The 24,797-nt window shown below is 38.5% G+C and overlaps 1 protein-coding gene across 1 annotated transcript; it reads right to left on the bottom strand.

The window, feature by feature from the left end:
• Window positions 1-5,231: 5,231 nt before the first annotated feature.
• LOC142437560 (olfactory receptor 14J1-like) lies at window positions 5,232-6,203 on the bottom strand. The gene has a single exon (XM_075540671.1). The coding sequence runs from the start codon at window positions 6,201-6,203 to the stop codon at window positions 5,232-5,234; it is 972 nt and encodes a 323-aa protein (XP_075396786.1).
• Between the last annotated feature and the right edge of the window lie 18,594 nt (window positions 6,204-24,797).

Here is a 24,797-nt window from a genome sequence, read left to right as displayed (position 1 = left end):
ACCAGATGGCGCTAACAACAGTCGCTAATGATCATGAGTATGTGTCATGTTTGTTAGTTGCCTGAATGTTTTATTTGGTGGTGTGTTTTTTTCCTCTGCCACTTTTTAAATTGGATTATTTAAAGTGGGTTGATTGGATTATAAATGAACACATACTTCTTTTAAAAACTATCAGTGCTAATAATACCAAGTGTTTGTGTGACTGTGGAATACTTGTATCTTTTGCACTACTAGGAAATGGAACGGAGAAGAACCACCTTTTTAAAAATAATTTTATTGGGGTGTTCGTAGAATTCTTATCACAATCCATACATCCATCATTGTGTCAAGCACATTTGTACACTTGTTGCCATCATCATTCTCAAAACATTTATTTTCTACTTGAGCCCTTAATATCAGCTCCTCATATCCCCCTCCATCCCCACTCCCCCTCCCTCATTAACTTTTCATAATTCATAAATTATTATTATTTTGTCATATATCACACTGTCCAACATCTCTTCACCTACTTTTCTGTTGTTCATTCCCCAGGCTCCTCCTTTTTACCCCACCATCCCTCCATCCTCCTGAAGGGGTCATCTATCCTTGATTCCCTGTGTTTCCAGTTCCTATCTGTACCAATGTACATCCTCTGGTCTAGCCATATTTGTAGGGTAGAATTGGGATCATGATAGTGGGGGTGGGGGGAGGAAGCATTTAAGAACTAGAGGAAAGTTGTATGTTTCATTGTTGTTACCCTGAACACTGACTGGTTCGTCTCCTCCCTGTGACCCTTCTCTAAGATGATGTTCAGTTGCCTACAGATGGGCTTTGGGCCTCTGCTCTGCACTCATCCTGATTTACAATGATATGATTTTTGAAGAACCCCTTTCAAAACTTGTGTGACAATTTAAAAAATGTAGACAAGCACCTCCCATATAATCCCTAATATTGCCTTTATGATAAGGAGTCCCAGTGGTGAGGCAGTTTGATACTACCATCTGCTGTGTAGGTGAAAGATGTAGTAGTTTGCTGCCATGGAGATTTCCATCCTAGGAAATCCTTTAGCAGAGCTCCACTCTGTCCTTTATGTCCTATATGAATCAGAATCAAAGACAATGGGTGTTAGATATCTCATAAGTATTTATCAAAATGACATATTTGTTACAAAAGAAAGATCCCAACATACATCAGCAAAATTACTGATATACAAATATTCATTTAAAGTTTTTTATTTACAATATTATTACTAACTGAAACAACTAAATTGTTCACCAACCAGCTAGTGAATAACATTAAAAATGATATACTCTATATTGCAAAGCAGTTATTCAATACGAGAATGTAATCACAGATCCCTCTCAAAAATATTATGCTAGGAAAATGAACATTGTTATTAAATTATATATATATATATAATTCTAGAAATATCAAACTAAAACATAGTGTAAAAAGGCAGATTAGTAGAGTTTGGAGAGCAAGGAACAGTGAGAGAAAAGACTACAGGAAGAAATGAGAGGTTTTTTGTTTGTTTGTTTTGAGGTAACAAAAATATTCTGTATCTTGATTGGGCATGGAGTGATTGAGTTAGTATAGGTTGGTTGTGCTGTTGTTGGGTTGTGACACACAGTGACCCTCTGTACACCAAAGTGAAGAAGCATCTCTTGGTCCTGAGCCACTCTCATGTTTGAGCCCATGGTTGTAGCCTTGGTGTCAATCCAACTTTCTGATGGCCTTCATAACATGTCTAAAGTAAGTGATGGGAAGTTTTGCCATCCTTGCTTGTAAGCAACATTCTGGCTATACCTCCAAGATTCATTTGTTCTTTTGGCAGTTCATGACACTTCCAATACTCTTTACCACCACCATAATTCAAAATGGATCAATTCTTCTTGGTCTTCCTTATCTCATGACCAACTTTCACATGCATGTGAGGTGACTGAAAATAGCATGGTGTGGGTCAGGCATATCTTGCTCCTCAAAGTAACATCATTACTTTTCAACACTCTAAAGAGGTCTTGTGTGGCAAGTAGATTTACGCAATACAACTGGCTCAACACAATTGGCTGTTGACCTCTGGTCTCCTACTTCCCATAGCATTGGTTGTGGATTCAATAAATGTACTACATACAGATATTACCATGATAAACTTGATGACAACTTCAAGGGAGAGCCGGGAAACATCTCAAGTTGTACTGTTTTTGCAACAATAGTTGTGTTGCAATAAAAATAGAAAGTTCATAGAAGCCAGTTATGCAGCTGTTACTAGGGATTAGTCAAAGATCACTTTGGTCTGGCCCCAAAAGACGATAGTAGAAATAAAAGATATAATCAATAGTAGTGATTGAGTCTATGTAGAGGTGAGTAAAAGGAGTGTTTGAGGCTCGGACTTCAACAACCAGTGATCAAAACTACTCATTAAGAAAACACTGAGGATGAACAAATAAATTAATAACAGAATAAAATGAATTGAGAAACAGCCTATGAAAGCATACATGTTGATGTGAATGATGTCCTAAAATTAACCTGCCAATTAATTGCAAACTTTTCATTCCTTTTCAATGAACAATTTTGGGGTGGCATGCTTGGTTAAATAGAGACTTCCTTTATGTAGAATGCATCTTTTTTTAATCTTTAGGGCATTGGTGAGGTCCCCAAATATTTCCCCTCTTAAATCTAGCTCACAATTAACTCACTCCAATAAATAAGAAATTCCATAATATTAATTTTTTAGTTTATTTCTTCTCTGTCCCTTAATATTCTTTTTGTGAAAACATTCTGTTTGATAATAATGCATTTATTGCGATGTTTCCTCTTCTGAAGGAGATAAAGTAGAAAATCACCAGGCATTCGGGGAGATGCCACTGACTATGGGGAACATGTATGAGATGGTAGAAGAAAGAAGATGCAAGTCTCCTCCTAAGGCTGTCTTCTAAAAAGACTACAATGCTCGTCAAAGTATTGTTTAGAATAATGGCAATAAAAAGGAGACGAGTGTACCATGACATAACATACAACCATTAAAATTATTTTGCATTTTGAAACAAGTTGATGACATTATTTCAGAACAACGGAATTTGCTAATCCTGACATGCCATCAGACTACATTACAATAACATATTTATATCCACTTGTTGTCATTGAGTCGATGCCGAGTCATAGCAACCCTGTAGAATATTAGGGTACCACTACCCCTGTGGGTTTCCAAGACTGTAACTGTTAACGGGGTAGAGAGCCCCATCTTTCTCCAATGGAACAGCTGGTGATTTCGAACTGCCAACCACGCAGATCACAGACCAGTGCATAACTACTATGTCACCAGGGCTCCTGTTAAAATATTTACATAGACATGTACATGATAGAAAAGTATCTAGAAGGGCTTTAATAAATAATACACTATTGTTTGCAATAAGCTTATGGTTTATATTTGATTATGTCTTTGTTTAGCTCTATTTTGGAATCGTATTCAAATAAATGATCTTTTAAATGTTATGTATATAATTATATCTCTCTTTATATGTCTATGTCTACAGCATCTGTATATATCTATATCAATATAAATCTATATATATACTTGTATTTATGTAAGTACTTTAAAAAATTCATGGGAAAATTCCATTGTATTTTAATTCATTTCTCCCCTGAATTTTTTTTGAAGTTTCTTGTATCTATTCCAGGATTTCTCTGAGTCAGAATCAACTTGAGGGCACATCACAACAAAAACATAAAGAAAAAAAGAATAGTTGTTTACCAAGTTTCAGGCCTGAAAACGATGGTACTAATTAAGTTTTTGTCATCAATTCCGACAGCATATTGAAAGAAAAAAACAAACCAAATAAAACATCAAACCCTCATTAATAATGTGCACATATCCATTCATCTCAAATTGCATATTTAAAAACAACCCAGTTTCACTCATCAATTAGTAATTTTCATTGTTATATGGGCATGTAGTATAGTTTACCTCAATGGCTAAACCTTGAGAGCACTACGCAAAATGAATTGTCAGATGCAAAAGGAAATATATTACATGATCCTACACATAGCAAGAATATTCATTAGACAAATACCTAGAAACCAAAGTGGTTACTAAAGCTGGGAGGAGGTAAGAATGTTTAAATCATACAAGGTTTCTCTTCAGAGAGATGAAATTATTTTGGAAATAATCATGTTGATTGCTCAATATTGTGAACAATGTGATTTATATTCCTAAATTGTTCACTAGAAGTGGCTAAAATGGCATTTTTGTTACATGTTTTATCATAATGAAATTATTTTTAAATTGAAGACAGAAGCTTAATCTTGTCCCTTTGTGAATTATGAGTCCTTCTTGAAGTTATTTACAGCAGCATCCCAAACAATGAGTGAGAACTTCATATCCGCAAGACTTGAGACTCGTCATCTGACATGATCATAGGTTTTATCTCTTCATGTGCCACTCATTTTTGCATTTCCTGGACTTAAGAAACTCATGTCACTCCATTCCGAACTCTGTAAAAAACATCTTGTCCAACCGTTTTACAGGTCAGGAGAAAAAAGGAAGTAATATAAACATCACCATTAATGGGAAAGCACACGATGATGGCAACTTCTTTAGTAGATTGTGACAGTAAGTGTTTGCTCTTAGATGTGATGCACACACACATCTGAGTAACGAAATCTTTGCAATGTGTGGAGGTAAATAAATGGTCTTTGATCCGTACAAATGTTAGTTTGAATCACTTCTTTACCACTCTTTATTTGAAAAATCTCAAGAAAATGATTCCGTCTTTCTTAAAGTTAATATCCTCTTTGGTAAAGTAGGGACAATGCAGCATTTTAAGAAGAATGTTTGCTAGGGTTTAAATAACATGTAAATGAAGCACTTGGCATTTACTAGGGAGTGAATAAATTGTGGAAATCGTCATATAATACTTCATGGGAAAGAAAGCAATATAAAGCATATGCATGCATCATGGATATACTCACAACTAACACAGTTATTTTCTGTTTGCTGAAACCAACCTCAAACTATGCTGATCTGCCTACAAACAAACTGCAATTTCCTTCTTAGTTCAGGAAAAATTCCTGAAAGATGCCTTTAAGAGATATTTTAATTGGAAGGTGATAAATCCCAACATCCTTAGGAGCACATTTCTTAACGTTGAGGATTTGAGATCGGGAAAAGTGTAAGAGGGTTCTAGAAAGAAATCAGGCTCATCGGTTTAACCTTTTGAAAGAATAACAACAGTAACATGTTTGCAAATAGTTCTTTAGAGTTTAAAGATGGCTTTTAAATAGATCGTTCTCTGAGCAAATCCCTCTTTTGAGAGCACCTTCCTCAGTGCTGTCTTCATGGCTTCATTCCGTAAACTGTAAATGATCGGGTTGAGTGTCGGCGGTATGACAGTATAGAATATGGAGAACAGAAGGTCCATAGTTGATGGGAAATCTGAAGGCGGCCTTAGAAACTCAAAACCTGCAGCTGAGAGGAAGAAAGTTACCACAAACATGTGAGGTAGGCAGGTAGAGAAGACCTTCGATCGCCCCTCAGCTGAGGGGATTTTCAGCACAGTGGAGAAGATGCAGGTGTAGGAGAACACAATAGAAATCAAGCAGACAAATGCTGTAGAGGTTGTGAATGCAGCAATTGCAATCTCACTGATGAAATTATAGGAGCAGGATAGTTTCAGCATCTGAGGAATATCGCAAAAGAATTGATGTATAACTCGGTCCCCACAGAGAGGCATGGAGAAGTTAATAGCTGTGTGTAGGAGCCCAGAAATGCCCCCAGCAACCCACACAGCGACCACTGCACGTCTACAAGCACTGGGATTCATAATGACTTCATAATGCAATGGTTGACATATGGCCACATACCGGTCATAAGACATCACTGTGAGGATGGCCACTTCCGATGAAGCCAGAGCTATGAAAAAGAAAACTTGAAAGATGCACTGACCAAGAGAAATGTAGCCGTTGTTGGTAAGTGAGTTTGTGATGGACTGAGGGACAGTGACGGAGATGAAGCAGAGGTCCAGAAAAGAGAGGTACTTTAGGAAGTAATACATGGGAGAATGGAGATGATGGTCCAAGGTAATGATGCTGATGATGAGGAGGTTGCCTGACAAGGCCAGCAGGTATATCCCCAAAAAGAGCACCGCGTGTATGATCTGAAACTTAGGGTCATCCGAAAAGCCCATGAGGAGGAATCCACTCACTGAAGTCCAGTTGGCCTTGATCATTCTGAAGATACCAAGGACGAGTCTGTTCAGGAAGCCCAAGAATTATAAAGAAAGAATGTAGGATACTTAATAGATTTGTAGGTTGAGTAACTCAGTGTCCTCGGTATTAAATTCAGAAAACTCTTTAATCATTATTCAAACATATTGCTGTCTTGTTGCCTCAGATAAAGGCAGGACCATGGCAACATCATATGTGGAAAAGTTAATTGCTTCCTAGAGTGTGGAAGGCAGTGGCTTTTCAGAAACACAGATCCCTAGACCTGTCTTCCCAGACACAGCTGGTTGGGTTCAACGTTTGGCTAGTTGGAGAGGATTTAACTATTCAATAACTTCGCATACCTTCAGGAAAAAACCACGATGACTTTGTGGATCAGCATTTGGGTTATCAGATGGTGGAAACCTGACAGAGATGATGATGACTCTCCTCTAAAACAGATCAAGGAAAATGATTCGGATACAGAAGGATCGTTACATCTTGTGCATGACAACTTAGTATTATACCGGCATCTCAGGAAGATGCAAACTGTTTGTTGCTTTGCTGTAAAATGAAAGGCTGACACTTTGAACCCTTCTGAAAGTGCCTGGCGAGACAAGGCCGGTGACATACTTCTAGAAATGTATGGAGTAATGTCTTACTCTGAACACATGAAGTTGCCAGAAGTCAAAAATCAACCTAAAGGCAACTGTGAAAAAAAGTAAAGAAATCAGAGTATTACGTTAAGTATTGCACTGGTTTCATATACCGGGATATTGCCTGAAGCTCCTTTAACCAGCTAAAAGTCAATCTCGGATGAACCTAGGAATAAAAGAACTTCAAATCCAGGAGAAGTGTTAACAGTAAGGATAATCATATGCCCTGCTTGCAAAAGACTGTTAACATGGTCTGAAAAACACAAGTGGATTGCAATACATTTCTTAGAACAACCTTGGAGTAAGTCAAACAAGTCTCAGAATTATATTGTGTACATAGCCTGGTATCAGGCATCACACTCTGTGGTTTTGAAACTTTAGGGGACAACTTGTAACCAATCACATGTTGTCTTCTGAGAATATCATTTAATTTTCAATTGAAATGACATTGGGTTGGACATTTTTAATCACATTTATTTTTTATAACAAATACTGATATTGTATAAAATATTTTGAATTCCCACTATATGACAGACAGAATGCCAGATGATGGAATAAAGAAGAAAAACAACATTTTATTCCTTCCCTCTAGGATTTGAAATACATTATATGTATATTAGGTGTCTGTTCTTGACATTAAACACAGCCAACCAAACAAAAAAGCTTGATGATAGATGTAACATAATCGCTACTTGTTCTACTTCATTTTAAATGTGCTATTGTGGAATCATAGAATTAGTCTACATATCAAAATGAGTGCATTGATTGCTTTTACTTCTTTAAAAATAGACATTTGAATCTGTGGACAAATCCTCAGTATAGTTTTCCATGTGTTTCATGTCTGCAAAGACTATTTCTTCGTTATCTTGTCTATTCCTCCAACATAGACAATGGTATCTAGAATATAAAGGCACAAAACAAAACTATCTTGTTGTTTCCAACCCATGGAGACCTCCCGTATATCAGAGCAGATCTGTAGATCTGTGACTGGTTTTTCACAGGCAGATTATCAGGTATTTCTTCTGGAATGCCTTGCATAGACTTCAACCTTCATCCTTAACCATGGATCATCTAACATAGAGGCACTAAGTAAGTGTTTAATTGAATATATATATAAATGTATATATATATATATAATCGAGTTCCATTCAATTCAGGCAAATAATTATCAAGTCATTTTGAGTGTCTCCATTAGATATTGTGGTTTGCTCTCTTCATTCTTCCCTAAAGACTGGGGTCCAGGATCCCACTTGATGTGGTGGTTAAAGTGCTAGGCTGCTGATCCAAAGATCAACAGTTCAAACCTTCCAGGTGAGAGGCAGGAGGTTTCTATAAAGATTTAGAGCCTTGAAAACCATGTACAGCAGTTCTAATATGTTCTATTGGGTCATCATGAGTCAAATTTGACTTCATGACAACTGGCTTGGCATTAATTCTGTATTCCCATGAGTCCTCCCAAACATAACCCTCCCAATAATACATTCAATGTGCTCTTATTCTTATAAATGTTCTTTCTCAAATATATGACATCACACTGTGTTGTTTTTCCCCCTAGAGTATCTCTCTTCCTTTGGTCTGTGATGCCACTCAGTGCTAATTCTCTCACTCTATAGAGATCCTTTCCCCAATTTCTTCCTCTGTGTCCTCTCTGGGCAACCATTGAAATATAACACTCTTCCAAACTCTGCTCTTGGTCTCGCTTTTGTCTTTTTTTTAACTGAAGATATTCTTTGAAGAGACATTTAGAGGAGACAGGTTAACTGCTGTTCTACAGGAATTATACATTTTCCACATTTACTGGGTGAGTGTGGTTCAAGAACTCCCATGCATCTCCTGAGTTTCAGATCCTCCATCCACCTTCAGGACTGGTACCCAACCACCTCCAGTAAAATCCGTCCATTCAAAATATCTCTCATCCCAACCATTTCCCTCCCCTCCTCCATACTTTAGAGAACAGCACATCCATCTCAAGATTTTGTCTGTTTCTTGTATGCATTATCTCCTGTTGTCCCGTTTCTACCTTAGTTTGCATTTCATAATCCCCTATAAGATCTTATTGCTAAATTCAATTCCCAATCTAACATCAATGCTATTGCCAGGATGATCATTTTATCACGTTTCTGATTTTGATATTTAAATTATCCAACTGAGTGGGCAAACAATACCTTCCACAATATATTCCTTTCCAGTATTAGCTCTCATTGTAAATTTTCCAACCCCGTATCATACACATACCTTAACAATGTTGAATTCATTAGATAACTCTGAATGCACTAATCATATAGCTATACTACATTAAGGTAAAAATAGTTTTATGAACATAACATTCTTTCTGTTTGGAATTTCAAACATACTACTCATTTACTCAGCAAATATTCAATACTCTTTCAACACAATTATATTGCCCTCCTTTTAAAAAATCTCCTGAGTTCACCTGATAATCCAAGTGAAATTCCTCATAATTTATATGGATGTTATTATACTTATTAATGTGACCATGTTGCTCTCTCTACTTAAACTAATCATGATATGGGTGCTTCTAACATATTTTATGTAGGGTTATATTTATAATGTCTCACACAGTTATCCTCACTTAGCAGGTACTACATAAATATTGGAAAAATTACATGACCTTGTCAGAAGTTACACTCACCAGAGATGATCCTAGTCAGGAGGAACAAATCTCAGTTAACCCTGAGCCTAACCATCTCTTTCTGGGAATTGGCCTCATAGCTCAGACTGTATATGAAAAGGAATTACTTGGTTTTATACAAGACTGAAGAGGGAAGCCAGACTCTGGGACATTTAAACTCCTTATTAAGCCCATGGTACTTGAAATGAAGCCAGCACTGCCCAGGCACTGGGGAACAAACCTTTAAGCAAGGTCGATATTCAGGTAAACACTCTGAATTAAAAAACAGACCTTACAAACATTTCCCTCAAGGAATTACGTCAGAGGAAAGCAGTTAATTATCATCTTCCTTTATGCATTTCAGAAAGGGAAAATTTATATTGCATGTAAGTTATTTTCTGTGGTCTAAATTAAGTTAGGATTCTCTCGTAAGAAGTCATTTTCATCCATTAACAATTTCTATTTCATTAACCACCAACAAAATCATGTGTGTTTGTATGGGCCTTGTGCAAAAAAGGGAATAATGTTTAGTAAAATCATACATATTTTTATGAGCCCATTTTATGAGCCCTATTCTAACATTAAGGAAGATAATGCATTAGTAATTGAAAGGTCACTGCGAGTTTGTTAATTAGGGTAGGTATTGAGAAAATAATTTTTTAGGCTAGACTTTAATTATAATCTGATAAACATTTTCATTAAACCTTGAGAAACTAGAATTATAATATTATGTATATTGGTTAACAGGGAATGCAAAATGTTCAGGAAATTAATATAGTTGTATAATTAAGAGGAAATTGTGGGATAGTTCAAAAAGATAAAACACATTGAAATACACTTCCTATAGAAAACTGCATCAAAATTGGAGAGGTGTGTGGTTGTTTTTCTTTTTAAAAGAATGGGAAAATCCATTCAATGCATATTTAAATAATTTAATGATAAATGAAAATGTAGTGATATATTTAAACATAAAAACAAACTCCAAACAATATTTTCACTGATGAACAGTTATTTCCACTGTATTGTACTTATCACACCAAAATGTAACTCACCATTTCAGAATTAAATATTTTAAGAGGATTATAGACAAAGGAGTATGTTTGCAAAGAAAAGTGACTACTGCCCATTCACTCAGATTAAAAGAAAACTCCAAGGGACTCATTTTAAAATACTAAAAATAATGTCCTTAAAATTCAATTCATGAAAACAATCCAAGTGCATATCAATAGACAAACAAAATGTGATGCATATTATATATTTTATTGTTATTTATTCACAAAGAGAAATGCAGTTAGAGCAAATCTTTCAGCATCAATGAAGTAAACAATAAATCAACATCAAAATGATAAATGAAAGAATCATGGGAACAAACAAAAACAACTCATTGAAACCGTGTGGATTGCTCCGTTCCAACTCATAGCGACTCCATGTGAGTAAGAAAAAAACAGAGCTCCTTGGGTTTTCAAAACCCTGACACTACAAAAGTCCTTTTTCTGCAGAGCCAGCTAGTTACATTCAGTCAACCATTCATTTAGTAGCTGATATGTGCTTCTAGTACATATGTCAGAAATACACATGAAAAGAGACAATTTTGCTGTGTGTAAAATTACACAATGCCCTTCATGAACTCCACTGGGGCTGAGTTCTATCTGAGAGGGCTTTAAAAAGTTTTTGGGAAAATGCCATTATATTTCAATTCCATTTTTCTCCTCAAACTTTTTGAGAACCCTTTATATTTAACATAGACAAGTAGCCAAAAAAGCAAAATCACTGCCATTGAGTCAATTATAACAGACAACAACCCTTTAGAGCAGTTTTGAACTGTCCATGTGGGTTTCTGAGATTGTAACTGTTTGTGGGAGCAGATTAATCTTTGTCCCGTGGAGCAGCTGGTGGTTTTGAACTGCTGGCCTTGCAATTAGCAGTTCAACATGTAACCCACTAAGCCACCAGAGTCTCTTCTAATTCAATAGTTTATCCTTTTTCCAAATAGAATCATACATTTTCTTTTTTTACATTTTATTAGGGGCTCATACAACTCTTATCACAATGCACACATATACATACATCAATTGTATAAAGCACATCCGTACATTCTTTGCCCTAATCACTCTCAAAGCATTTGCTCTCCACTTAAGCCCTCTGCATCAGGTCCTCTTTTTTTCCCCTCCATCCCCGCTCCCCGCTCCCCGCTCCCTCAAGAGCCCTTGATAATACAAGATTATTATTTTGTCATATCTTGCCCTATCCGGAGTCTCTTGATACTAAGGGGAAAAATTAGTGATGGCCTAGTCACTCTCATTTTATCACATATCTTCACAGACAATGGAGACATCAAAGGTACAGTATAAGTTAAAATTTCAATAGGAAGCCTTTTCTGTATGAGCCATATAAGTAGTTTCAACCTTCCCATACTATGAATTATGCTATTGATAAAAATAAATTATTGAAGATTTCTGGTTGTCTGGTGTAATGGTCGTGAAAATCTTTAAGTGCTCAAGCACCAGCTCAGTGGTGGGTGCGAACCTACATGTGGGTGTCTTGAAGGAAGCCTGATGATCTTCTTCCAATAAACCACAATTATTGAAAATCCCTTGGAGCATAACTTTACTCTGTCATACATGGTCACCGTAATGTAAGTGGCACGACGACAATGTTTGTTCTTCTTTCTTTAAATCACCTGAAAATATTTTCCATACTCTCATTGTTGTCATTCCCTCTGCCATCTATAAAAACCAAACCAAACTCACCTTTATGGAGTCAACTTAAACTCAATGGCCACCATATAGGAGGACAAGGTAGAACTATTTCTCTGGGTTTTTGAGACTATAATTCTTTATGATAATAGAAACCCTCATTTTTCTCTCTCAGAGCAGCTGGTGGTTTTGAACTGCTAACCTTGCAGTTACCAGCCCAATGTGTAACCACTACACCACCAAAGCTTCTCTCTTCCATCTATAGTCCATGGCAATTACTGACCTGCTGCCCATCACTATGATTTTGTTTATCCAAGAATATCATGACTATATGGTCTCGTATAGTTGAGATTGCCTTCTTTGACTTAAAATGATGCCTTTAAGTTTTATCCCAGCTGCTGGGTATACCTAACATTTTTGTTTCTCCTTACTATTGAGCATCAGTCCGTTGGATAGATGTACCACAGGTAGTTTATCCATCCACCCACAGAAGAATAGTTTTGTTTTGGCTTTTTGAAAAGAGCTGCTACAAACATTTGCACAAATGATACTTTAAAGGTAAAGAACTAGGAACTGGTCATATTATAAGTGAATATTCAGCTTTATTTTTAAAATTACCTAAATATATCCAGAGTATCCATATAATTTTGTACTCTCACCCACAGTGTATGAGAATTCAGGTTGCTCTATGTGTATATGATCAGTTTTTTAAAATGTTAGACATTCTAAGAGATACATGGTGATATATTGCTATAGTTTTAATTGTTCACTTCATAATAACTAATCATTTGAGCACCTTATCGGGTACCTGATTGCTTCCATACTCTTCAATAATATGCCATCTAAAATCTTTTGCCCATTTTAACATTTGGAATGTATCTTTTCTTACTGTTGTTTTGAGAGAAATTTATATATTCTGGAAATTAAAAATTTGGATGATAGCTTTTGTAAAATATGTTCTCCATATTTGTTGCCTCAATTCTCATTCTATTAACATCTGAGTGCAAGGGTTTTAAAATTTAATAAAGTCCAATTCATCACATTTATTCTTTATGAATCATGTTTTTGATGTATCATCTAATAAAGGTTTGTCACTTGACTTACTTCAAGTCACAAGGATTTTAGCCTATCCTTCTACGTTTTTCATAGCTTTATGCTTTACATTTATATCCATTATACAATTTGGATGAGATCTGTTTTGCATATGGATATACAATTGTTTCAACACCAACAGTAAAACATTATCCTTGACTACTGAAATGCTTTTGTGCCTTTTCTATAGATCTATTGGCCATATTTCCATGGTTCTCTCTATATACTCTACTATATTCCATTGATGTATATCTATCCCTTTCACAAACACCATACTGATATGGTAACTGTAGTTTTCTAATTGATTCCTAAAATCAGATAATATGAGGCTTTGGGTGGTGGACATGGTTAATGAGTTTGGATACTAACCAAGAGATTAGTGGATTCAGTCCAACCATGGGCACCTTGTAAGACAGGGCATCTATTTCTGAGAAATTTGCCATAAAAATTCTATGAATACAGTTCTGACACACCCTAACACATATTAGATTGAACTCAATAGCAGCTGGTTTAGTTAAAATCAGATTATAGATAGATAGATAGATAGATAGATAGATATTCAGATAATATAGCTTCTCAAATGTAAAAAATAATTTTGACTAATCTAGTTTCTTTGTCTTTCTGTGTATATTTTAAAATCACCTTGTACATGTTTTCAAAAAATTCTGCTGGATTTTTGACTTGTGTGGTTAGATGTAATTGGGTTGCCCCCCCCAACTCAGATAGCCCCTACTAAGTATCTCCACGATCTCCTACTACACATGTAGTCCATTTGATTGTTACGTGTTCTATATGAAGAGTTATATAGTTGACATTTATATTGTTGGAAATGTATTTACAGTGAAATTTTCATTTCTATCATGTAATATCTAACTTTGTTTCTATCATCAAACCACTATTTTCCAACTGCTCGTTTTTTCTCTTTCCAATTTTTGCATTCTAATCATCAGTAATCTTCTACACATTTTAATCCAAGTTTTGATCCATTTTAGATGAAAGAAGTTGGTAGAATGCTTCAATTTATTCATCATTGACTTTAGTGGTTGGTGTGTAAATCGGCATATTAGTATTACCAGGTATATAATCTTATCATATACCGCATTGTCCTTCAACATGGATCTTGAAATGTTCTTTTTGATGAAGAATGTGACAACAGTCCTCTTGAATTGGTCATTTTTGGAATAGTAAAACATAGGATTACCAACTCAAAATGGTCAATACCACTTTATGTCCACTCTCCAATGCCTTCTGTTGATGTGGTAGATGTTATAGCATCAGTTTCAACCCATAGGGACCCTATGGAGAGCAGACTGAAACACTGACAGGTCCAGTGCCCTCTTCACACTTGTTGTTAGGACTTAAACCCATTCTTGGCACCAAGGTGTCAATCTCTCTACTTGAGGCCCTTCTCATTTCTGGATGATCCTCTACTTTTCCAAATAGGATGTCCTTATTCAAGGGCTGGTCTCTCCTGATAAGATGGTCAACATAAGTGAGAAGTTTCATCATGAGCTTCTAAGGAGTCTTCTGGAGGCATTTCCTCCATGACACATTTCCTTGTTTATCTGGTAGTCACAATGCTTTCCACATTTTTGCTTAGACTTCATAATTTAAATGCATCATTCCTTCTGTGGACTTCCTTACTCATCATTCAATTTTGACATCCACATTGGCCATTGAAAAGAACATGGCTATGCCCAGAATTAGCAAAGAACTCCCCAAGAAGAACGATACAGTGGGAGGGCTTCCTTTCCCTGACTTTAGCACCTATTATCCAGCCACGGTTGTCAAAACCACATGGTATTGGTATATGACAAATCCTCAGACCAATGGAAAAGAACTGAAGACCCAGAATAAAATCAGCAGCATTCAGAAAACTGATCTTTGATAAGGGCTCAAAAAATATCAAATGGGAACCAATGCCCTCTTCAACAAGTGTTGCTGGAAAAAAGTGGATATCTACCTGCAGAAAAATGAAGCAAGACTCTTACCTCACTCCATGCACAGGAATAAACTCAAGGTAGATAACAAACTTGGAGGTAAAACTCCAATTATTAGGCCCATCAATGAGGGAATTGGGACAAACCTGAGAAGTTTGGCACAGGGATTACATACGCTATTGGAAATAGAGAAGGACATAAATATAGATGAGGCACAAATTGACAAGTGGAATATTCTGAAGATAAAACACCTGTGTGCATCGAAAGAATTCACCAAAAGAGTAATAAGAGAGCCCATGCACTAGGAAACATCTTTAGCAATGACGCACCAGACAAAGGCCTTATTACTAACATCTACAATACTCTACTAGCTTCCAAAAAGAAAACTAATTGCCCCCTGACAAGGTGGGCAAAGGACCTGAACACAAGTTTCACAAGTACAGAAAGCTGAATTCCCAGTAAACATATTAGAAAATGTTCCCGACCATTAGCCATAAGATAAATGCAAATTAAACAACTATGAGCTACCACCTAGCATCCTCAAAAATTGCCCAATTCAAAAATCAGAAATCAGCAATTGTTGGAGGGACTGTACTGAGATAGGAACTCTGATTCACTGCTGGTGGACCTGTAAGCATGTATAGCCACTATGGAAATCGATTTGGTGATATCTAAAATATATGGAAATTGATCTAGCATATGGTCCAGCAATCCCCCTTCTGGACAAATACCCCAAAGAGGGTAGAAAAAAACCACAGCCAGACATCTGTGCTCCAATGTTCATCACGGCACAGTTCACACTTGCAACGAGTTGGGAAAAACCCAAATTTCCATCAACCGATGAATGGATTAAAAAACTGGTACATACACGCAATGGAGTCCTATGCAATGCTTAAAAGCAGTGGTGGACACATGAAGCACATTGCCAAATAGGGAAACTGGAGGGAATTATGCTAAGTAAAGAAAGCCAAGCCCCAAAGGACAAGTACAACATGAGTCTGCTGAGGAAAGCTTAACAATACAAAAGGGGCATGGGGGAAAAGCTACTATATACATACATTCCTGGGGTGAGGTCCAGGTAGTATGGCAGGAGGCAGACCCAATCCAGGGATACATAAGGCAACCAACTTAAAAGGAGGGATAAAGAAAGAAAGAAAGAAAGAAAGAGAGAGAGAGAGAGAGAGAGAGAGAGAGAAAGAAAGAGAAAGACATGGGTAGCAGGGGAAGAGGCACTAGCTCAACCAAGGGGCAGGGGTTTATATGCCCACAGAAGGAGAGAGGGACCAACTTCAACCCAGGGTGCCATGACGTGTATGTAACATAGGGGCATGAAGCAGAGAACCAATAGAAAGGTCTGCAAGGCCAGCCCAATCCCAACTACATGGACACCCGCCTTACTCCCCCCAGAAGAATTCACTTCAGTGGATAGCACTGAATCTACAGCTCAGGGAGAGCTTATCAGAGCACAGAGGAGCAAACGAAGAGGGAAGGAGAGCGAGTGAAACACATCCTGGCCCACCAAGCTACGAGGATGATATTTCTGCTCAGAGCAGCCAATGCACAGGGAGGATCATAGGGCTGGCCCCACCACAAGACAGAACATACCTCACAGAATCATAGCGTTTCAAGGAACAACATTGGAGGCATAGTGTGGGAATTGTGCCCGATCTGACCCACCACACTGGGGTGAAACACTAAGGACTAGCAACAGAGCAGCAAGGGAAACAAAGCAATGAACTCCCCAGGGAATACCAAAAATGTATTCAAAGTCGACAAGCAGATCTGGTATAAAGATCAACAAGCAGACCTGGAATGATTTATAGGCTTTTCTGGGGCTTTTTTGTCCTTAGTTTTTCTGTTCTTTGTTTATTTTTTGTTTTCTTTTGTTGTTTTGTTTTGCTCTGCCTTGTTTTTTGTGCTTATTATTGTCTATGCATGTCTTATCTAGATGAGATAGGTGGGATAAACAATCCTGAGGAGAAAACAGTGGGACTGATGGTTTGTGGGGACATGGGAGAGGGGAAGGCAGAGGAAAGGAAGTGGGTGTTAATAAACCCAGGACAAGGGAACAACAAGTGATATAAAATCGATGGCAAGGAGGGCATAGAATGCCTGGTAGGGCTTGAAAAAGGGCAATGTAACTGAGAGGAATTACTGAAACCTGAATGACGGCCAAACATGATAACGGAGCAAGAGGAAAGTAAAAGGAAATAGAGGAAAGAACTAGGAGGCAAGAACATTTATAGAGGTCTAAATGCAGGCATGTACACATATAAATATATGTATGGGAGATAAATGTATGTACATGTATTTATATTCTAAGTATTAAGGTAACTTATGGACATTGGGCCTCTACTGAAGTACTCCCTCAATGCAAGAATACTTTGCTCTAATAACCTGGCATTCCATGATGCTCAGCTTCCTGACATAATCGTTGAAGACAAAATGGGTGCATAAGCAAATGTTGTAAAGAAAGCTGATGGTGCCTGGCTATCAAAAGATATAGCATCTGGGGTCTTAAATGCTTGCAAATAAACAAGCTGCCATCTAGCTCAGAAGCAACAAAGTCCACATGAAAGAAGCACAACAGCCTGTTTGATCATGAGGTGTTGATGGGATCAGGTATCAGGTATCAAAGACCCAGAACACAGAATCATTTCATTGGTAATGAGGGGAGGGGGGTGCAGAATGGAGACCCAAAGCCCATTTGTAGACAATTGGACATTCCCTTACAGTAGATATCACAAGGAAGAGATGAGCCAGTCAGGGTGCAGTATAGCACCAATGAAACATACAACTTTCCTCTAGTTATTTAATGCTTCCTTCCCCCCACAGTCATGACCCCAATTCTGCCTTAAAAATTCATCTATACCAGAGCATGTACATGGATACAGATAAGAGCTGGAAACACAGGGAATACAGGACAGATAAACTCAATAATGAGAGTAGCGATACCAGGAGGATAAGGGGTAGGTGGGGGGGGAGGGTGAAATTGATCACAATGATCTACATATAACCCCCTCCCAGAAGGATGGACAGCAAAAATGTGGGGAAGGGGGACATTGATCAGTGTAAGATATGAAGAAATAATAATAAATTATAAATATCAAGGGTTCATGAGGGAGGGAGGGTTGCGGATGAAACTGATACCAAGGGCCCAAGTAGAAAGAAAATGCTTTGAAAATGATGATGGCAAGAAATGTACAAATGTGCTTGACACAATGGATGTGCTTATAAATTGTGATAAGAGCTGTATGAGTCCCCAATAAAATGAGTAGCAAGAAAAACAAAACAAAGAGGAAAAGATCATGGCTAAGGTTAAACACACCTGAAACCTTAGACTCGAAAGAAGTCTCGTGCATCAGATTTGTCCACCACAGGAGTTGCTTGGTTTCTCGACTGCTGCTAAAAATGCAAATATTTCCTTTGGAATCTTTAGAATATTTATGATGTCCTGTTTGACAATATAGAGATGAAGCTAACTTTCTTTTCAGGGAACTTGTTCTGACATTTTCTGTCTCCTTGCTTGCATGCAGGCAATTAGAAGTACCCTTCACCACCTTCACCTCCTTCTCTTCCTTGTTAGGCAAAAATGTCACACCAAGTAGACCCCTTCTTTAGCTGAAAATTTATCACAACAAATTTGGCAATGGGATCATTCTGGCTGATATCTGGTCCCAAGGATTAGCAGACTCCTGCTGTGGTGGCTTAGTTCTTCAGCTTGCACTGAACTTTTCTCCAGGAAGCAGTAGTGGGACACAGCAAGGTCACACCAGTTCAGCAGAACAGATACCTAATCTTTTGGTGAATTTTGGGAACCAGCTTTAAAAATGCACATGTAATCAGGGTTCTCTCTAAGATGGACAGCTTCCCACTCACAAATTTACAGCCCTTCCATTTTTAAGCATTCATTTGTGCAGCAGTGTTTTCTAAGCACCCATAGTCATGTTCATTTTGTGCATGATATAAAAAAATTAGAATTATGCTTGTAATATTATGCACTTATTTCATAAAAGTCATTATAGTTCTGATGAAATAATATGTTTTTATTCCTTTGTTATTTCAGTAAACAAACATAGAATGTAAGGAGAAAAAGTGTCAAACAACCAGAGGGTGACACACTGTCAATGCACTTTAGCTTTGTGTTAGGCCCACAAGATATAATGAGTGAATTACGGAATTCCTGAAAGTGTTCAAAAAGCTAAAAACATTGTCAGAACAATTGCTGTAAGTTCAGTAGAAGCAGAAAGGGGTTTTTACAAAGGTGAACACAATATACACAGAGAAGAGAGTCCTCTGAGAGTCTAGGAAACACGACTTGTCTAATTGGCCTACCGCTAAAGGACTGAGATCCTACTCCTACAATAAAAAGATTGTTCAGGATAAACAGCAGATGATGCTTGGATAAGAGTAAAGAATATTGAAAGTGTGCACATCAATCAAGAAACAATATGAAAATAGCTTAAATAACAGATTTATTGTTTTATCATGTATTATTTAATATTTTCACCAATATTTTAATATTCTCTCTTATTACATAGTTTGTTGTGTTACCTCTTTTATTGTTTGTATTTAAGTATCTACTGTATGAAATAATAATCTACCTTTCAGAATATGTTATTTTGTACTTTATATGTAGGGCATTTAATTGGCTGTTCATTTATTTGAACCCCACCACTGCAAGGGGGGACCTTCTCAACCCCAGTGCACAACTCTGGCCCAGATCCCCAGCCAACAGAAAGTGAAGAGGTGTGAACAGTACCTGAGGTGCCCTGGGACAGGGGAGAAGAGTACCCTGAAGAGTGTTCATGATCCATGCGGTGTAGTGACTACACACTTGGCTGCAATCCATATGGTTTGCAGTTCAAAGTCATCAGCAACTCCACAGGAGAAAGACCTGGCTTTCTACATCCAGTTACAGACTAGAAACCCCCAGGGGATCTCTAAGAGTCAGCATTGACTCGATGGCAGTGAGTTTTGTTTTGTTTTGTTGGTTTAGGCTCAACCTCCAGTACTGCATTATGGGTGAGGTGATGATCTTAATTCAATAGGTGTTAGTATTTTTTGGTTTGGGTCTCAGGATTAAAAATCAGCAGTACATAGCTATAAGAATAGGCTTATTTCAAATACATGTTTGTTTGTACAATGGTCATACTGCTCCAGAGTACACCACCATATATGTGGATTCTTAAGAACTGGTCTTAGTATGGGGATGAAGTGATAAAGAAATTGAAATTGAATTTACTGTGTACAACATAGTTCCACTAGAGGAGGGGGCTTCAAAAAGTTCACGGAAAAAGACTCCATTGTCCTTCTATTTTAGGAGAAGAATGGCCACTAGAAGGATCCTTAAACTATGATATCATTCTGCAATTAGGCTTATATCACAGTGTAGAGGGTAAATGGGATGAAAAGGTTTGCCTTGATATTTTTCTGTGTCAAAATGAAAATTTGCAAAAACAATTATAATTTTAATGCAATGACAGACTAGCTGACAATGCTCAGAAATGTAATGCATTGCCTCCTTCCAAGATTTCCAAGATCTTCTGCCCTCGACTTCCTTGATTAATAAGGCAACCCACATTCTCCTACACCGGTGCCCCTGCACTGGTTCAATTCTTATGTCTTATGACTGTTCCTCACCTCCATCCATTCCCTTCAAATATATAATGTCTCCCTGACACACACTAAAGTGGCATGTCTCATAAACTGATCACCCCCTCTTCAGGGCTAGCTCCTCTCAGAAAGGTCCTGATGGGGCATGGAGTGGAAGGATCAGAGTCTTTGTGGGTTCATGCCCTGTCTTCAATTTCTGATTTATTTAAAGAAAAAAATAATGTCTCTTCCTTCCAAAAAGACCCGATTTGTGTGAGTGAATATCCCAGACACACAACCCTAAATGGTCAGATTTCAGATCATGACTGAATATTTTTGACACCATAAGGAAGAAAAGTTGCTTTAGGGAAAGCACATTAGGCCTATCACATAATAGTCTCATCTGGAGACTGAAATAAGGTTAGTCATAAGATTGAAAAACAAAACAAAATTACAAGAGATTGCAGGAAACATGGGCATGGGGATACCCTGCTTACCAAAATTGCATTTAAAATGTGTACAGGGCTAGAGGCTGAGCAAAAATAGACTGAGCTCTGCCAGATCTGAGTCCAAGCTGTGCCATTGGTTACAGCTTTTGAGTATGGAGTGTGAAAGGCAGGGGAGGATGCTGAAAGCAAGGACAGAGGGGTCCAGGCCCCCATAGGCACGCCCTGATCCTTCACTTGATGAAAACCAGCGTTCCTGGTTCAAAAAGGATGAGAATTGGACATGTGAATCTCTGAAATCCAAGGTTTGAAGATTCGCCTTCCTGTGTATCTGGCCTCCAATGAGAAGACCCTAATTCAAATAGAAGGGCACCATGGGTCCAGTCCACATTTCTGTCTCTACCTCTGAAACTCAGGTTGAAGTTAACTTGGATGGGGAAATATTAATACACCTTTTGACTAAATAGTGTAGTCATACCTTAAACTTGAACCACCATAAAAGACAAGACACATGAGGGGCCAGCCCCTATCCCAACGACTACATGGACACCTGCCCCTCCTCCCAGAAGAATTTATTTCAAAGAATGGCATTGAATGCAACTCCCAGAGAAGGACATATCTGACCAGAGCACAAAGGAGCAGATGAAGGGGGAGGAGGAGAGAGTGGAGCACATCCTGCCCCACCAGGCCTTGAGTATGATGTTCCTAATTAGAGCAGCCAGTCCACAGAGAGGACCACATGGCCGGCCGTACTATGAGACACAACGTCCCTCACTGACCCATAGCTCTACAGGGGACAACACTGGAGACACAGTGTGGGAATTGTACCCGATCAGATCCCACCACACCGAGGCAAAACACTATGGGGTGCAATAGAACAGCAAGGAAATGGAGCAGCAAGGTCCCCAGGGTATGCTGAAGGTGGACTTTGGGGCCAGGGCTTGGTGCCCCAACAGACTGTACTGGAAAACACTCCTAAAGGCCAACAAACAGTTTTTGAACTCGCTACAAGCTTTTCTTTCTTGTTTTGTTGTATATTGTTGTTTGTTGTTGATCTGTCTTGTTTTTGTGCATTTTATTATGTCCGCAGGTCTGTCTAAATAAGATCGGCTGGATGCACGATCTGGAGGAGAAAACAATGGGACTGACAGTTCTGGGCGGGGGGGGGCACATGGAAGAAGGGGAGGAGGTGGAAAAGGTAGTGGTGTTAACAAACCCAAGGAAAAGGGAGCAACAAGTGATTCAAATCAGTGGTGAGGAGGGTGGCCTGATAGGGCGTGATTAAGGATAATGTAATCAAGAGGAATTACTGAAACCCAAACGAAGACTGAGCATGATAGTGTGACAAAGGGAAAGTCAAAGGAAATAGAGGAAAGAGATGGGAGGCAAGGGCATTTATGGAAGTCTAAATAAAGGCATGTACATATGAAAATATATTTATATATGAGAATGGGGAAATAAATCTATGTGAATATATTTCGAGGTTTAATATTAAGGTAGCAGAAAGACATTGGGCCTCCACTCAAGTACTCCCTCAATGCAAGAATACTTTCTTCTATTAACTTGGCATTCTATGATGCTTAAGTTCCCGACACAAGTGCTTAGATGAAGCAGGTGAATAAGCAAATGTGGTGAAGAAAGCTGATGGTGCGGGGCTATCAAAAGATATAGCATCTGGGGTCTTCAAGGCTTGAAGGTAAACAAGCAGTCATCTAGCTCAGAAGCAACAAAGCTCACATGGAAGAAGCACACCAGCCTGTGTGATCATGAGGTGCTGAAGAGATCAGGTATCAGGCATCAAAGAACAAACAATCATATCATTGTGTGCTCACATCCATGATAAAATCTCTGAAGACAAATGGGTGCATAAGAAAATGTGGCGAAGAAAGCTGATGGTGCCCAGCTATCAAAAGATATAGCGTCTGGGGTCTTAAAGCCTTGAAGATAAACAAGCAGCCATCTAGCTCAGAAGCAACAAAGCCCACATGGAAGAAGCATACCAGCCTGTGCGATCACAAGGTGTTGAAGGGATCAGATATCACGCATCATCAGAACAAAAAATCTTAACATAGTGAATGAGAGGGGGAGTGCAGAGTGGAGACTCAAAGCTCATTTGTAGGCCACTGGACATTGCCTTACAGAAGGGTCTCAGAGGAGATGAGCCAGTCAGAATGCGATGTAGCAACAATGAAACACACAACTTTCCTCTAGTTCCTAAATGCTTCCTCCTCCCCTACTATCATAATCCCAATTCTGCTTTACAAATCTGGCTAGACTACAGGATGTACACTGGTACAGATAGGAACTGGAAATGCAGGGAATCCAGGGAGAATGATCCTTTCAGGACCAGTGGTGTAAGTGGCACTGCTGTGAGGGTGGAGGGAGCATGGTTTGGAAAGGGGGAACCGATTACAGGGATCTACATGTGACTTCCTCCCTGGGGGACAGGCAGCAGAAAAGTGGGTGAAGGGAGACGGCAAAATAGGACAACATAATAATTTATAAATTATCAATGGTTCATGAGGGAGGGGGGAGTGGGAAGGCAGGGGGAAAATGAGGAGCTGATACCAGGAGTTTAAGTGGAGAGCAAATGTTTTGAGAATGATGAAGGCAATGAATGTACAAATGTGCTTTACACAACTGATGTATGTATGGGTTGTGATAAGGGTTGTATGAGCCCCTAATAAAACGATTAAAAAAAAAGACAAGACACACGTTGTTGTTGGGACCAAACCAGAAAGCTGGTTGAGACAGGTTCCTGTAAACTGTGACCAATGCCCTTGGAATCAAGCACCTAGAGCATAACTTCCTAGACCGGCCTGTATGCTCTATCCCTCTGTTGAGATGTGATCTGTGAGAAAGTATGGAGTTATAGATTAGCTTTGAACAAAATAGAGTGATGCTCTCAGTGCTCCAAGATCAGGACCAGAAAACCTGGCTGCTCATTTGACCATTCTAAGCTCCAGGCAACTGAAACCCAGGATCACATATAGCATAGGTATAAGATCCATAGATATAAGAAGGAAAAACTTGGATTTGCTACATTTGTTGAGCCTGTTGCTATTTCTCTCCAGTCTCTAGGCATCCTGACTAAAGCAACACCTCTTTCACCTAAAGGCAAAGTGAATGCTATAATCCGTGATTGGTTAATTGTTAAAGCACGGTCTTATCTAGCTTTGTCAATCTCATGTCAATACCCTCACCCTGCCAGTCCAAACACCAAAGACAGAAGGGAATCTACATGTACAAACCGTGCACGCTGTAAATCAAGTAGCAGCAACAATTACTCAGCGGTGTCAAATTCTTAAGTCTTCTGGACCACTATTCCCTCTACAGCGTGGGATTTCCAGTGCTTGACTTAAGCACACACCTTTTTCTGCAAAAACCTCCCTAACCTGAAAAAGGCACAACCATTTTTCCATGAGAAATGGCATCACACTAGGTTTGATTGCCCATCAACTGGCCCATGGACCAGTGTCCTATTTCTGAAAGCCATTTACACCGTGGTCCACGATGGCCACCCTCTCTCTAGGCAGTCAGTGCCACCTGCCCTCTCCTTTAAG

Source organism: Tenrec ecaudatus, chromosome 1 (assembly GCF_050624435.1).
Source record: "Tenrec ecaudatus isolate mTenEca1 chromosome 1, mTenEca1.hap1, whole genome shotgun sequence".
Taxonomy (NCBI): domain Eukaryota; kingdom Metazoa; phylum Chordata; class Mammalia; order Afrosoricida; family Tenrecidae; genus Tenrec; species Tenrec ecaudatus.
This window is presented reverse-complemented; position numbering and strand designations above follow the sequence as displayed.